The 16055-nt window shown below is 39.4% G+C and overlaps 1 protein-coding gene across 1 annotated transcript; it reads right to left on the bottom strand.

Moving 5' to 3' along the window:
- Window positions 1-616: 616 nt before the first annotated feature.
- Window positions 617-16036, bottom strand: LOC139935328 (pseudouridylate synthase RPUSD2-like). The gene is made up of 11 exons (XM_071929861.1): window positions 15407-16036; window positions 14174-14261; window positions 13880-14001; window positions 12825-13013; window positions 11998-12076; window positions 11013-11061; window positions 10046-10138; window positions 8411-8547; window positions 4269-4414; window positions 2735-3349; window positions 617-1901 (listed from the first exon to the last, which is right to left on the bottom strand). Exons 1-11 carry the CDS (start codon window positions 15929-15931, stop codon window positions 1812-1814), a joined length of 2133 nt encoding a protein of 710 aa, XP_071785962.1. The 5' UTR covers window positions 15932-16036; the 3' UTR covers window positions 617-1811.
- Window positions 16037-16055: the final 19 nt, after the last annotated feature.

Below are 16055 nucleotides of genomic sequence, written 5' to 3'. Positions count from 1 at the left end.
TTCAACTTTTTCAGTGGCTAACCTGCACGACTACACAACCTGTCGGCATTTGAAAGTGCCAACAATTCAAAGGGATGCTTTTCAACACCGAGTTATTCAGCCAGAACACTTTTTGAATTTTGACTGGTTCTCCTGCGTTTTTGGCCAGCCGGCCATGCCACTGAGAAGACTGAAAGGCCCCCACCACAACACACTCTTTCAGTACCTTCTTTTACTTCAGATATTTATTCCACAAGGAGTCTAAACATCTAATGAACCAACGACCTCGGGATTAACTGTACCATCGCTCTACCAACTTAGCTATCCAGCCTTATTTGGCAGTCTCCCTATAAGTCAATATCTTTATTTTGAATGGGAAGAATAAATCGACTGAGATTTTTATTTTTTTATTTTTTGTTTAGTGGGAGGGGGGAGGGGCGTCTGGTATCCCATATTCACAACGAGTGACAGAGGGCGCTGTCGCACACTCTACTTTCTCATGATGGGAAGACTTTGCAACATAATTACACTTGCAGCATGTTGGTAATTTACAGATGAAAAGACACCAGGAATAATAAAGACTCAAATTTTAGGAAGCAGTTTTCATTATTAAACTTATTTAATTTAATTACTTCTGATAAAGTACAGTAACTGCCAAGTTATCATTGTGGAAACAAAATTTTATTCCATCCACCAAGAAATGAGTTTGTTTGGAAATGAAAAAAAGGGCTCAATGAAAAAGGCTAAATTTTGAAATCTGAGGATGGATTACTGTGTCAGCAAAAGCAGGCAACTCGGCATGCAGGAACGAGCAAGGAGCGAGTGACTTAAAGCCATTGGACCCTTTCGGAACAGAAAAAAAAAAGTTCACAGATTTACAAATAACTTACAGGGTTTACAGAAGGTAGTGGTGAAAGACTTCTCTTGAAATATTACTCCATGAAATGCTTTACTTTTTGAGAGAACAGTAAAACAATATCAATTCTCGATAGCGAAAATTACAGATTTATTTTAAACACATGTCATGTCACGGCGAAACGTGCAGAAACAAGGGTGGGTTTTCCCGTTATTTTCTCCCGACTCCGATGACCGATTGAGCCTAAATTTTCACAGGTTTGTTATTTTATAGAGTTTACAGAAGGTAGTGGTGAAAGACTTCTCTTGAAATATTACTCCATGAAATGCTTTACTTTTTGAGAGAACAGTAAAACAATATCAATTCTTGATAGCGAGAATTACAGATTTATTTTAAACACATGTCATGTCACGGCGAAACGTGCGGAAACAAGGGTGGGTTTTCCCGTTATTTTCTCCCGACTCCGATGACCGATTGAGCCTGCATTTTCACAGGTTTGTTATTTTATATAGAAGTTGTGATACACGAAATGTGGACCTTGGACAATACTGTTTACCGAAAGGGTCCAATGGCTTTAAAGTGAGTGTACATGTATACCTTTGGTAATTAGTATTACTCCGTAAATGAATAAGCATAAAAACTTACTGGGTAAGTAGCACTGCAGCTGTTGATAAAGTATAGCATTTTGAGAAACAATTCCCTTCAAAGGAAATTGGCTTTAGAGAGAGAGGGATTCAAATACATTTTAATCTGAAAAACGTTTCTGGATTAACGGTTTAAACATTTTTCATGCTATTTAATCACAACTTTGCTGACTCTCTGAGGGCAAAAAAAAAAAGAGAATCAGACTTGAGTAAGAAGAATATTTTGCCTTGATTCTGGTACAAGAGCATGATTCCCCAAATCTCTTGTCAATATCTGTCAATAGAGGGTCTGATCAGATTGCAGCTTGTGGGAATTTTCAGGAGCTTTGAAGTTAGTCTGATGGGGAGGTCACACCTGTTGTTCTCTGTATATGTTCCTCTGCCCACTTTGGTAATGGGGTGCTGAATTCAAAATCTGGTCCCTGAACACAAAGATAAAAAACAAATAAAAGACTTGTTCAAATGGTGATTTTAAAATCCAGTGTGGCAGGAGATTAATGTCCCCCAAAATGGTGAGCCGTGTACAAACTTCTTCTGATAGCGCCCTCTTTAGAATCAATCTCAACAAGAATCAACCTTTAGCCCATGTTAATTTCCCACATCTTATTTCCCAGAATCTCCCAGGAAAAGATTTCCCAATGACACTGGCCTGTTGAACCAACCAAGGACGAGTCAAAATGTCCAGTGGGTCCAGCCAGCTCGTTTAATCTTTCCATAAAAGATTAATTTATTCTTCCTAACCTTTACCACAAAATTAATTCATTAATTCATAATATTTGTTTTATGATCACGCACAGCAGCCCAAAACTGAACTTCACACATACAGTCAAAACAACATAGATCAATTAAACAATACAACAAAATGAAAATGTGGAAATGCAATACAAAGAAAAACAACCAAGAAAAACAACTAAAAATCTAAATATTGAAACAAACAAAAAAAAGCATGAAAAAGGCTGTCCTGATACAAGTAGGGGACATGAATACAAAAATGACAATAACAAATTTGGATGAACAAAAAAAGTTGGATTAAAAATCCGACTCAAAGAGCAAGAATTTATACAACAAAGACAGCAAGAAAACCAGCAAAGGGAACTAAGGGTTTAGAGAGGTAGGCTTGGTCTTGGAGAGAACATCCCTTTGGTCTTGAGCACTTAATAAAAACCTTGGATATCGACTGGAGAAAATAATAGCAGATTAGCAAAAAGGGTAATTTTACAAACGAAAACCCACAGGTGACTAATCCTTGGCTTACCTTATAAGACAAAGCATGTAGATACATGACCATCTCCTCGGGGGTGGGGTCTCTCAGTTTCAGCTTGCATTCTCTGCACATGTCCTGTACAAGCTGCCGTCGGTCTTCCTCCTTCATTGAAACCTCAGACTCTAGAGGGCGCTCTGCTCCACCATCAGTCGCTGGAGCTCCATTTGGCTTACACGATAATGCCCCATCAACCTGTGGTTCACTTATTACTCCGGTCTGATTCGGGTCATTGACAGACGCACTACTGCATCGCTGATCTGCTGTATCTTCAGCCTGTTCAGCAATGCTGCCCTCATTGTCCACATCACACTTAGTTTGATACTCACTAGTTCTGTTCTCATTAGCAACACTAGCTTTCGTGTTTTTAGTTCCAGCTCCTGTCTCATCTGGACTACTGAGTGATGAAGTGTTCACAGACTGTATATCTTTTGACTGGGCTTCAGACTTCTCAACTGCTGCAGCGCCCTCTATTGGCGCACTCTCATTAGTTTGCTGATCGTCAGTGACGAGACGGCTTCTTGTTGATTTGACAAAGTCATCTGGATCCTGGATAACTTGAGACTCCAACTCAGCGGAGTGCTGTTTAATCAACTCGTTTAAGAGCTCCTACAAAACAGAAAAGTTGTATCTTTTATCAGTGAATAAATTTATTCTGTTCAATAAAAAAGGAAGGGCCATACTTTGGTAATGACCCTGGAAAGAAATAATGTAACTTTTATCAGAAAGCCTAGGCCTATTTACTTAATATACTGATCGTGATGATAAAAAGCCTCCAGCAAAATTAACCTGAAGAGCCTCCTTAGGCCTATAAAACAGCATTTCATTGACAAAAACCAAGCTATGACTTAAAATTCAATACTACGTTAAACCTCCACACAAAAGTTATAAAAATACAATAAAGGATACAAAGAATAGTGCTAAGAAAGTGCATAGAGGCAAGGATCAGATAAGCTAAAGCTTGTAGTGGCTTGCCTAAGAAACATTGATCTTAATCAACCAGAACGGAATACAAATCAGAGGCAACTAAACGGTAGACAAAAACTTGAACTTAAAAAAAAAATAAAAAAATAAAAATGCAAGTTCGCCCAAAATAAGGCTATAAGAACACAAAACAGCAAGAAATAGACATGCAAAAAGAAACGATATGGAGCACGTAATGTACTGCCCTGAGTGAAGCAGAATCCGGTGAAAAAAAGAATTTCATATGCAGTAAGCCACGGCCCAAGTTCATACAGCTGCTTGATAAAAAAGCATAGCTACAATGTAAATGTAAGCATGAAACCATTGTGCTGACCAGAACAAGGCTAAAGCCAAACATTTGTCTAAATAGTAAGTACATTTCCAAGTAACATGTGCAGTTGCAAAACAATACATTTTCATTTGTGGGGCAAGAGAGGAGGGGGAAGCACAGGCATAGTTTTCCTGGTGGGGTGGGGGGACCACACATGTGGGAGTAGCTATTTACTGTACCAAAGCATTCACTTGTGCCCTTTTGCGAACTAAGACTCAACCTAGGACAACATACCTGTTCTGTTGTGTGGGGTATATCACCCCCTTTGCCGAGCTTTGGGCCCCATACTGGGTTGTTATACAGAGGGTCGTTGACTATGGGATACCCTAGGTACTGAAGATGAACACGAATCTGGTGCATTCGACCTGTATGAGGAAAACCTGTCAGGGAGAAAAAAAAAAACCCCAAACATTAATCTCTCCACTTCATATGAAATTTCCTACGACTGAACTCGTGAGGAAAATTAACTTCCTGTTGAATATCAGACTATGTGTTTGCTAGTGTTGGGGCCACTGCTTAATCTGTTGGGTCGGAAATGTGTTGGGGTGGAAATGTGTTGGGGTGGAAATGCAAAAAAGATCGCATAGATAGCATTGTAAAAGCAGTAGGAAGGATTGTTTAGAAGTCGTGGCTGTAATCAGACAAACAGGTCTGCTGGTTGGCAAGCTTTCTGTTTCCAATCATAACGCCTAATTTGAAGCAGATCTACACTAAAAGCCATTTGCAATTTAGATTTGAATAAAGTCTTGTACAATGACTTGATTAGTCACAAGATACATTTGAATTCCTAAGACTATGTCAAATGGTTGCCTAGCTTTTTGCATAGCAACCACCAAATGAGCAAACTTAACTTAAACTTAACTTAAATGCATTTATAAAGCGCTTTAACACTGTTTCAAAGCGCTGTACAGTCAAGAAAAACATTAAAATGCAGGATTAAAAAACATGAGCAAAAATAGCAATATGGATTTAAAAAAAAAAAAAAAAAAAAAATACACAGCAGTTAAAAAAGTAGCAATATAGTAAAAACCAAGCATTACAAAGATACATAATATACAGAATAAAATACACACAAAAAAATAAGCGTCAACGGACCCAGAGTAAATCAACCCCACTATACTGATAAAAGAGGAGACAGAATTAAAAAGGGTAAGATCTCCTCTGCGACCGCAAAACGCACACTATAAAAAATTTACATGGCAAAGGCAAACAGAGAGAGACATGCCGAAAAAATAATGTCCATAAAGTGGAAATCAGTTCAATTTAAAAAAATAGGTTTTCAACTTTCTCTTGAAACATGAAACCGTTGCGGCTCCACAAATGTCCTGGGGTAGACTTTTCCACAATCGTGGCGCCGCAACCGCGAAAGCTCGGTCACCATACTTCGTTTTTGTGCGAGGTCCATGTTCAAAGAGAAGCTGTGAGGCAGAACGAAGATTGCGTTCGGGAACGGATATGGAGAGTAAGTCACAGATATACTTGGGCGCGATACCGTGAAGAACTTTGTATGCGGTGAGAAGGATCTTAAAAGCCACACGATACTCAATCCGGAGCCAATGTAGTTCGCGAAGTATTGGCGAGATGTGTTCTCGACGCCTGGTCATTGTTACTAATCTTGCTGCAGCATTCTGTACAAGTTGTAGTCTTGCCAGTTGGGATTTCGGAAGGCCATAGAGAAGACTATTGTTGCAATCTAACCTTGATGAGACAAATGCATGTACTAAACGCTCTGTTGAGGCTTGATCCAGGTATTTCCTGATCTTTCCGATTTTGTAAACACCAAAGGAAGCGGCACGACAAATGTTACGTGTGTGTTGCGTTAAATCAAGTGTGCTGTCCAAAACAATGCCTAGATCTTTGGCGGAGTCGGATGCTTTGATGTTCGCGTCACCTATGCATAAATCAGGTAACAGGGATACCTTACGATGCCGAGAGTGGAAATGCACAACTTCAGTTTTTTTATCATTCAGCATTAACTTGTTCTTGATCGCCCAAGCACGAACATCCGAAACACACTCCTCAAGTTTCCTAACAGCTTCCCTTTGTTCCGAAGACTTCATTACCAAGTACAGCTGCGTGTCGTCCGCATAGATGATATGATGGATCCCTTTATGTGCGTTAATGACATCGCTCACAGGTCCTGTGTACATGATAAAGTCCAGTGGACCCTTAACTGAACCTTGCGGTGTACCCCATGGTAGTGGAAACAAATCAGACACGACTTTGTCAACAACAACGGCTTGTGAACGGTCCTTCAGATAAGACATGAACCATCTCAGCACGGTTCCACCGATTCCATATCTATTCTGTAAGCGGTTGAAGAATGTCTCATGATCGATGGTATCAAACGCGGCAGAGTAGTCTAACAGCACGAGTACTGCCTCATTTCCCTGGTCAACAGCCAACAGCAGATCATTGATAACACGTAACATGGCGGTTTCGGTGGAATGATATTGACGATAAGCCGATTGAGCATCTGAGAAAAGTCCATTTTCTTGCAAGTATGGTTTAAGCTGAGACGCTACAACTCTTTCCAAAAGCTTGAAGGTAAACATCAGATTTGCAACGGGCCTATAGTTCTTGAGATCATTGGTGGGAAGATTGCGTTTCTTTATGAATGGTTTCACGTGAGCCGTTTTGTAGATCGATGGAACAACTCCAGATTCCAAGGATCCATTTATAATCTGAGTGATATACGGTAACAGAACATCTAGGCAGTCTTTTAGAAGAAAAGTCGGTATTGGATCTAGGTCGCATGTCGTTGACGCAGATTCACTGAGTATTTTCAGAACAGTCTCTTCAGATACTTGCGAGAACTCCGTAAAATGACTATCACAAGCCTCTGTAGTCTGAACGCTAATCTCAGGAACAACTGTATTATTGAGAGTGTCACTTATTAACTTCACCTTCTCATGAAAGAAGACGCCAAAGTTATTAGCCAGCGTCCTAGCACATGAGTGTTCAGGTAAGATGTGTCCCGAACTTGGAGAACATAGATTGTTTACACAACGGAAGAGATCCTTGTCATCACTCTCGGCTATTTTAGTCTGATAATGTTGACATTTTGATTTCTCAATGAGATCTTGATAGGTTTTGCATTGCTCCTTGTACAACTGCTTGTCAATTTCTAAATTAGACTTGGTCATTCTACGTTCAAGACGTCGTTTAGATCGTTTAGCGTCGCGTACTTCCTCTGTATACCACGGCGCATGAGGCCGTAATGTCACAGCTTTGGTTTTCTCAGGCGCATGTTTATCCAGCAAATCTCGAAGCACTAAGTTGAATTGTTCAGCCAATGCAGATGTAGTAGAGGCAGTAGAGAGTACAAGCTGTGAAGATTTGATGTCCCCTTTAAACTGATCAATGTCAATGTCACGCAATCTACGGTATTTAACATACTTCTTCGATGCAGGAGGGCGTGCCAAGTCAAGTACAGCTAGTATGGCTTTATGATCTGACGGTTGGCCTGGAAGAAGTCTAAAATCGCAGATAGGATGATCAGTCTTCCGGATAATGAGGAGATCCAAAGTATGACCCCCTTTATGGGTCGGTTCTTGAATAAGCTGACAGAGGTCCGCGGAATCCAGAATGTCCATGAAAGTTCTCGCTTCCCTGTCGGCATTATCATGAACGTGTACATTGAAATCACCAGTCATTATAAATTTAGTAGTGATAGACATTGTATTCTCAAGCAAGGTAGAAAACTCGCTTAAAAACATTGCCGATGTTAATCTGTTCTGGGTGGACGGTGGAGGCCTATATATGGCAAAAAGCCTCAACAAAGACGAGTCGAAAGTTATTGAAATATCTAGAAGTTCAAAAGATTTAAACTGAGTAGTCTCGTTCACAGACACCTTCAGTGCACTACGGTAGATGACACAAATTCCTCCGCCGCGGGTTTCTCGAGGCAAGTGAGTGAATCGGTAATCCGGCAAAGTACAGTTAAGGTCAGCAAATATGACGTCATCACGCAAATCACCGTGTAACCATGACTCTGTCACAACCAAGATGTCAAGATGGCCATCTGGATCCATAATCAGATCACTAATTGACCATGTTTTGTTGTTCATGGAGCATGCATTCCAAACACCAGCTTGCAATTTGGGCGCTATTCTGGGCTGCTTTGGTTGAGATGCACAATGGATTGGGCGTAATAGCTCAACCTGTATAACACTTGGTCTTTGATTATGATGCAAACCCTGGTACCATTGTGCCATACACATTCATTCAGAATTGTGCACGGGTGTTCACCATCTCTTATAACTGTGCAAAAGCCTGCCCTGAATCATGTGTGAAGCAACTGTCTCGATATTCAAATTTAATACACAAATTGCTTATTGGATCATTCTTGTTTAAATGAAAGTACATGAACTTACATTTCACGATGCTGGTGTGGCCATCATAGCTGAGGCGTTTAAAATGCGTCTTGCATTCTTTGCCGGCAGGGCCAACCCTGCAAACTCCGATCTTGTGTGACACGGTGACGATAGATTGCACACAATCAAGGGGGTCGCTGTGCAGGCAACAAAAAAAGATAAAAACAAGTAAATCTCTTACATGGACAGTTACAATACAACAAATCTGACCACTTAATAAATGGATACTCTTAGAGAATTTGTTTAAGTTCGGATAAAGTAAGTCCTAAAAATGAAATATTATAAACAACAAACTGGACTAATCTTTTTTAGTCATTTTTAAAGGAACAAAAAAGTAACATTTCTTGCATAAAACATTCAAACAACAAATGTGATAAAAAAATGAAAAACACTTTCAGAACATTACAAACAACAAATATGATCACATACTAAATTCATTCTCTTGGAGAAATCTCTACAAGGAAATTTTTATGTTAACATGATATGACTGGTATCCTGCTCATGTTTGGTATAGTAGAAAAGTTGCAGGCAGTGGACACTATTGGTAATTGTCAAAGACTAGCCTTCACAGTTGGTGTATCTCAACATATGCATAAAATAACAACCCTGTGAAAATTTTAGCTCCATCGGTCATTGAACTTGCGAGATAATAGCGAAAGAAAAAAACACCCCTGTCACACGAAGTTGTGTGCGTTCAGATGCTTGATTTGGAGACCCCAAGTTCTAAATCTGAGGTCTCGAAATCAAATTCATTGAAAATTACTTCTTTCTCGAAAACTATGGCACTTCAGAGGGAGCCGATTCTCACAATGTTTTATACCATCAACCTCTCCCCATTACTCGCCACCAAGAAAGGTTTTATGCTAATAATTATTTTTAGTAATTACCAATAGTGTCCACAGCCTTTAAACAATAAAATAAATGCATTCTGATAATTTGGACACCAAACTATACAATATTGAAGTATAACCAATTGAGGTAACTCTTCTCCAAGTACTTGTTTAAATCAAACAGTTAAGTTTCTAAAATGTGTAGGAAGAAATATTACGAACAACAAATTAGATAAGTGCATTTCCTTGGAGAAATTGTACATGGAACAAGAAAGACAATCTCAAGAATGCGATGTATTACAAACAAAAGATTTAACAACATAAATGCATTCTTTTGGACACCAAACAATACAATATTGAAGGCATACACAGTAAGATAAACACCAAGCTGGCAATAGCCAATGTCTCTCATACAACCAGTGGTTTAACATCTATGATCACGATTTGAAAACATCAAGAATTTGTGAATCAGTCTTGACAAACAATCTAGTCATTGAGAAAACAATGTTTAGCTAGGTAGGATTCAAAGTTCAAACTCCAAATCTCTCTTTTCACTGCAGCGATAACGAAAACGATAACGGTCACGAACGCAAAGAGAATGCTTTCTAATTGTTGGATTGAATTGCTCAACACAGAATACACACATGCTCATTTAACCAATAGAATGCGTTCTCTTTGCGTCGTGATCGTTATCGTTATCGCTGCAGAGTGACTCGTTTAAATTCAACGGTGTAGATGTTTGGCTGTCTACAAGGTTCTTTTTCATTAGGTTCTTGTCATGCAGCTGTGTGTTCTGAAATTTTACCTTGGGAATTCTCCAACCACTTTACAGACGTACGTCTTGGTGAGTTTCCTCTCTCGTACGTAGGCGTCAACTCGCTGTGAAACTTCACGAGTCCTACACCAAAACAAATGTTCATTTTTTGTGAGGGCACTTCTTCAAATCTTCAAATCAGTGAGAAACTGTTGAAGGAGCACCAAGGCCAATACCACTGTTACCAGGGGCAACAGAGCCAATGGCCTCCATTAAAGGAACACAGTGCCTTGGATCGGTCGAGTTGGTCTTTGAAAAGCATTTGTAACCGTTTGTTATAAAATGCATATGATTAGAAAGATGATTCAAAAGTAGAATACAATGATCCACACAAATTTGCCTCGAAGTTGCAGGGTTTTCCTTTTACTTTGCGAAATAACACGGTCGGCCATTTATGGGAGTCAAAAATTTGACTCCCATAAATGGCCGACCATGTTTGTCGACGAGGTAAAAGGAAAACCATGCAATTTCGAGTGATACTTGTGTGGATCATTATATTCTACTTTTAAAATATCTTTCTAGTCATATGCATTTTATAACAAACGGTTAGAAACGCTTTTCAAAGACCAACTCGACCGATCCAAGGCAACGTGTTCCTTTAAATTCCAGGTCTGCGAATTATTATTCTACCATAATAATAATCAAACTCCCAATCGAACTCTAACATTATTCTTTGTGTACAAAATCAGTATGTCAACTGTCAATGGTAGATGAAGTCAAATAACAAAACTTAATTAATTAAGGAAACAAATCAGCTCAAATTCACCAAGGCAAATACCTTTACCTGTTATCAACACACTTTGAAAAACAAAATGCAAAACAAACCCTCTTAACCTATGGACAAAAAACGTTAGTACAATGTACCACAGGTGCATAGCAACTAAACAGGTCCCTCAATGCAGGGTTTTTAAAATGTGAAATTCTTGGGAAAATTAATAGGAATATTTGAAGTTTCTACCTTGCAAACATGAGCAGTCCTGAGGTTAACCTGTCCAGCCGGTGTATTGCTAAAACACAGGAATAATACACATCATGAGGTCTTCTGTATAAAACAAGATCCTAATCCCCTATACTTGAATATAAACAACATACATTTTGACCCACAACCTTGTGATTCCAAGTTCTGCAGTTTCACCATTGGACCATGGTGAACGCTAGTTGTGATAATTGTAACCCTGAATCCAATTGTGGCAGTGTCATGGCCGAGTGGTTAAGAACACAGATTCAAGCACTGGTGTTTGATCAGCAGGGTGTGGGTTCGAATCCCGGTCGTGACACTTGCTACATAAAATTGGGGCGGTAGTGCTTTCTGCTCTACCAGCTAGGCTTTGAATTGAAGATACCCAAGCCTACATTCGTATGGACTGTGAAAAGGATAACCCTGTTTCAGCCCTAGGAGTAGGTGGCAATGGCCTCTGGAAAAAATAATTGTGTGTCAGGCGACTTGAATAAAAAATAATAATAACAATAAAAAATAAAATAAAAATCCTCCCGCAGCGCCATGTCTTGTCTGGAGGAGGGTTACGATTATCGAAGCTAGGTGAACGCATGGTTAAGCATCTTGCCAAAGGACACAAATGCCATGACTGGGACCGTGACGCACACTCCGACAACACCAAGGCTTGAGTGCACTAGACTAATCTGCCACAAGCCACAACACTCCCTGGCCCAGAGGTCTAGGGACTTGCTTCTGAGCTACTTGATAACTCTCTTGAGTGGTTTACTGGGCTCCTACCTCACTCTACACAAAAACAAAATCTTCATGAATAAGTAGTTGTTTCCAATAAGCAGAGTAAAAATAAAAAGTAATAGTAAAATTTTACAAAATAAATAGAAAACTCCTCCTAAAAAATAACGTAATATATAGTATCATTCATCTCTAGCGCAATACACCTGACACACTAAAACAGTCGAACAGGTGAACTTTAACTTTTGGTACTCACTGTGCAGTCCAGTAAAGCCATATTCTTTACCCAAGAGAAATATGATGGTGTTGTGACGGTATTTGCCACACGGATGAACCTGTCAAATACAAACCAATATAAATTATTTTCCTGTAGAAGGCTACTATTATTTGTTTTTAACCATACATATATGTGTGTAAGCTCTGTATACTCGGTACTTTCCCCAGAGTTCTGTAAACAAAATTGTACTCATTGTTGGATTTGAACCCACGACCTTTGCCAATCTCGAGCAGATGTCATACCAACTAGACCACCCAGATTGCCCGGTAGCTAGAGGCAGCTCGAATCACCTGAAACCATACTACTCTGTATAACACATTGGGCAATGGATTGGATACCAAGATTATTGTGATGATGACATCACATGAATAGACCGTATTGAATATGAACTCACCATTCAAAAACCTGCCCTACAACATGGCGTCGGTGAGCGTGTGGTCATGTCTACTATTGATAACCGAGGACTTTAACAAAAGGGGTCCGGGAAAAAATCACACCGGGGACAGTCCTAGGTAGATTTTGTGTACAAAACCAATGGGGACGTCTGAAAAATAAACTATGTCCAAACAATGGTAGAACAAAGAGAAGTCCTCGGTCTACACCATAAACATGTTTGTGTGCGTGTGTGTGTGCGTCCGTGTGCCATAGAAGTCAAACCGGGACCGCTGTGTGCTTCATTGATGTACGCATACGGTTTATCCTACAAGATGGCGCCTTTTATAGCAACAAAGGGGGTTATTCAATACGGTCTATTGGGTCACTTATTGGCTTTGAAGTTACCCTAAGCAAGCTGAAGATAAACTTACCGGTATCGAAGCCGGCTTATTGATGACAACGTACTCCTCATCGACTGTGATTAGATCCAAGGGTTGACTGGTTACTGGTGGCTCATGGCGGTGAACCATGGACCGTAGGAACTCATTGTTAACCAGAATCTTATCTAGTGAGACTTTCTTCCCATCAATGGTTATCAATCCACTGCTAATTGCCTTTTGCTGTAATAAAGGATTTAGGTTTGGACAATGAAGCAATTAAGACAATATTAAATACACATAAGAAGAAACTATAATTAAATGAAACCAACCCGGCTCTTTTCAGAGCCAACACTCTACATAAGAGATTTACACATGGTTGAACCGGCAAGTTTACTATTTATGTAAGGTTCCTTCTTATTTCTCCACACCATGCAAAGCTTTAAACAACACTTATTAAATACACCTTCGTAATGTCAGGCCTGGTCTACGGTCCTCGGTTCTCACACTCCACGTACCTATATCTCGCCTCGCTAGCTATGGAGACAGAGCTTTCTCTAACATTGCACCTTGTCTATGGAATTCCCTGCCGCTTGACCTCAGAACACTCCTTCAACCTTCAAACAGCTCAAAACTCGCCTCTTTAAAAGAGCATTTTAAATCCTGGACTTTTGACTTTGATTTTGTGAACCGGCGTCCTTGAATGGCAATTTTTGTCAGATACTTTGCGCTTTATAAGTGCTGTTTATTATTATTATTATTATTACTATTAAAAAGGAAGAGAGAGAGAGCCAGATCTGTAGGTATTTCTCTCTATTTTGTTGGGAGCATGGCTCTGGCCGTGCTTCAAATACCCTTTACTTTGGAGGATAATGTTCCAGAGCTCCCTCTGAGTATTGTTTTGTGTCTAAATCATCTTTTCTTTAGAGAATTATTGTAACTTTTAGGCAAAGTTGACTCGAGTATTGTAAACTTGTAAACTCATGTTGACATTTTGCCACTCACACAGCCTAAGTGACTGTGGTGTGCTATTTGTATTATACTACAGATTGCCCAGGACATGCAATAAATCAGCTGATCAGCTGAAAATATACACACGGCCAACTCACATAATACTCTGGCGTTTCTGACCTGAACTCATTCCTGAAAACGTCCATTACAGACCGCTTCATCCATCGACCTTTGACATGAGCCTCAAAGACAAACACGTACGGAGTTACTTTCCTCAGACCTGAAGAAATAGAAAGTGAAAGTGAATTAATGCAACGGTGTGGGTTCGAATCCAACCCAAGTTATATGCCTGTGATATTTGTTTTTTTACTTCTTGATTTGGTGGGTATACTATAACGCCAACCGGACAGATATGAATTATCTGTAGAAGGTGGAGACATTGCCTTACCTACCATTTTCAAAGTAGTAGGAGGTTTCGTTAAATTTCTCATCATTGGCAAACTTCTGTATCTTCTTTGGATGTCGGTCCAGTTTCTTGCCCTGTGGATGGTGGAATGCAATCCAATATGGTCTTAAAGTCAGCCAACAGAAAAGTAGAATTAGATAAAACTGAACACTTTATCTTCTATATAATAGAAAGTACTTCCAAAATACCCACCAAACAGCACAAATGAAAAAAAAAACTGAAACTGATAAAATAAAAATATGCAAAATGTTTTTAACTCTTGACAACACAACAAACATGAACAGGTATATTGATGTAGAAAAAGCAGTCAGTGATATAGAAATTTTAATACTTCATTATGATGGAGATGAATGCACACATGTAAAAAAGTATGTAACCTGCCGTCGATTTCACGAAACGCTAGGATTGAACCTATCTCGAGTTAGGACGAGCAACTCATCCTAACTTAGGATTACTCTTAAGGTCTGCATGCTACAGTGCAGGGTTGGGACGCGTCCTAAGTCCTAAGATTAATCTTAAGTTAGGTGAAAGAGTTTGGTGAAATCGACAGCAGGTTGGGTAACAAGTGGGGCTGGGGGGGGGGGGGTCTTGTTTGACCACAGGAGGTAGGGAACACAAAAGACAAAGACAATAATGGGCATATTGATGGGTAGGGGAGGGAGAGAAAATTAATAATTGATGAATGGGGCAGGCTAAATATGTGGTAAAAAGGGGGAGGCAAAGACAAAAGGTAATTTAGTCATTTCCTTCTTGGAATTGGATGCTCAACATTTTAACTATGTCTGATTAAGCCCTATTGAAACAGATTTTAAAATCATTAAAAAACAAATTTTAAATTAATTATGCACTGTATACAAATTAAGTTATACACATCAATATCATATAACAATAAATATTCCGTGTTAAAACAAAAAAAAACAATATTCTATTTCAAATGCAATAATTACAATCATATTACAATATTTGTTTGGAAAAGTTTCCGTATGGCGCCACCACTTTTTCATTCGAAATAAAATAATATAGTATCTAATTTACCTGATTGATATATCCCTTTTTGTAAAAATTAGTGAAAAAGTGGTGGCACCATGCGGAAAGTTATCCCCTTGTTTTTCCAGTCAATTCAAATATCAGGAAACCAGGCAAACTTTATCAATATTTATGTAGGATGGGTGAGAAAAGTTTTTACTTCAAATCACAAATGTATTGCAATTTAGTTTACCTTTTTAGTTTTAGTTTTAGTTTGATCACCAAACCACTTCCTCTTTTCTGCGTAGCTTCTTGCCGAGTCTGCCGTGACACCACCCTCCGCTGTCAGCGGGACGTCTGGCTGGGCGCCGTCCCCCTGCGGCTGCTGCGGGTCAACCTCCTGGTCGCTGCAAACCGGAGACCCACATTCTTGTTCGGATGTCACAACAACATCCACGGTTCTACTAGATTCAGCAGTAACAGATTTCAACATCTTGGCTTGTTCGTGGATGTCTAATTCTACCTCAATGGCTTGTTCAAGTTGTTGCTTTTGGATATGACTGTCGCTGTTGTCGAATGATAAACTCCGAGTCAGTGATGTTTTGGAAATGCACGGAGTTGTACCGCTACATTTTTTGCTCCACTGCCACAACACGTGTTCATGTTTCTTGTTTACTGTGGTGAAAACGGTAATTGCTCGTCGTGCAAACAAGCCTTTAAAATTAAATGAACGTGCCTGCCCGATTAATGTGCGTAGAAAATAAGCATTTTGGACCATTGTATACCATTCAATCCATTCCAATTGACTTTTCAGTTAACTTTCCCCCCAATAATACTAAAGTTATAGTTATTTCTACCTCCAAGTTCAACGTCGTTCGTCTGTCCCTCCTTCCTTCAGGAAA

Source organism: Asterias amurensis, chromosome 3, assembly GCF_032118995.1.
Source record: "Asterias amurensis chromosome 3, ASM3211899v1".
In the NCBI taxonomy this organism is placed as follows: Eukaryota; Metazoa; Echinodermata; class Asteroidea; order Forcipulatida; family Asteriidae; genus Asterias; species Asterias amurensis.
The sequence above is the reverse complement of the archived record's forward strand: the minus strand, read 5'-3'. Positions and strand labels throughout refer to the sequence as shown.

What these genes read in the sequence shown, in the direction of transcription:
- LOC139935328 (XM_071929861.1), bottom strand. Translation starts at nt 15,931, where the DNA reads ATGGTCCAAAATGCTTATTTTCTACGCACATTAATCGGGCAGGCACGT. An exon ending in TGGCTTTACTGGACTGCACA is followed by an intron (nt 11,062 to 11,997) that starts GTGAGTACCAAA and finishes CCTGTGTTTTAG; the next exon opens with CAATACACCGGCTGGACAGG. An exon ending in GGACTGCTCATGTTTGCAAG is followed by an intron (nt 10,139 to 11,012) that starts GTAGAAACTTCA and finishes GTTTTGGTGTAG; the next exon opens with GACTCGTGAAGTTTCACAGC.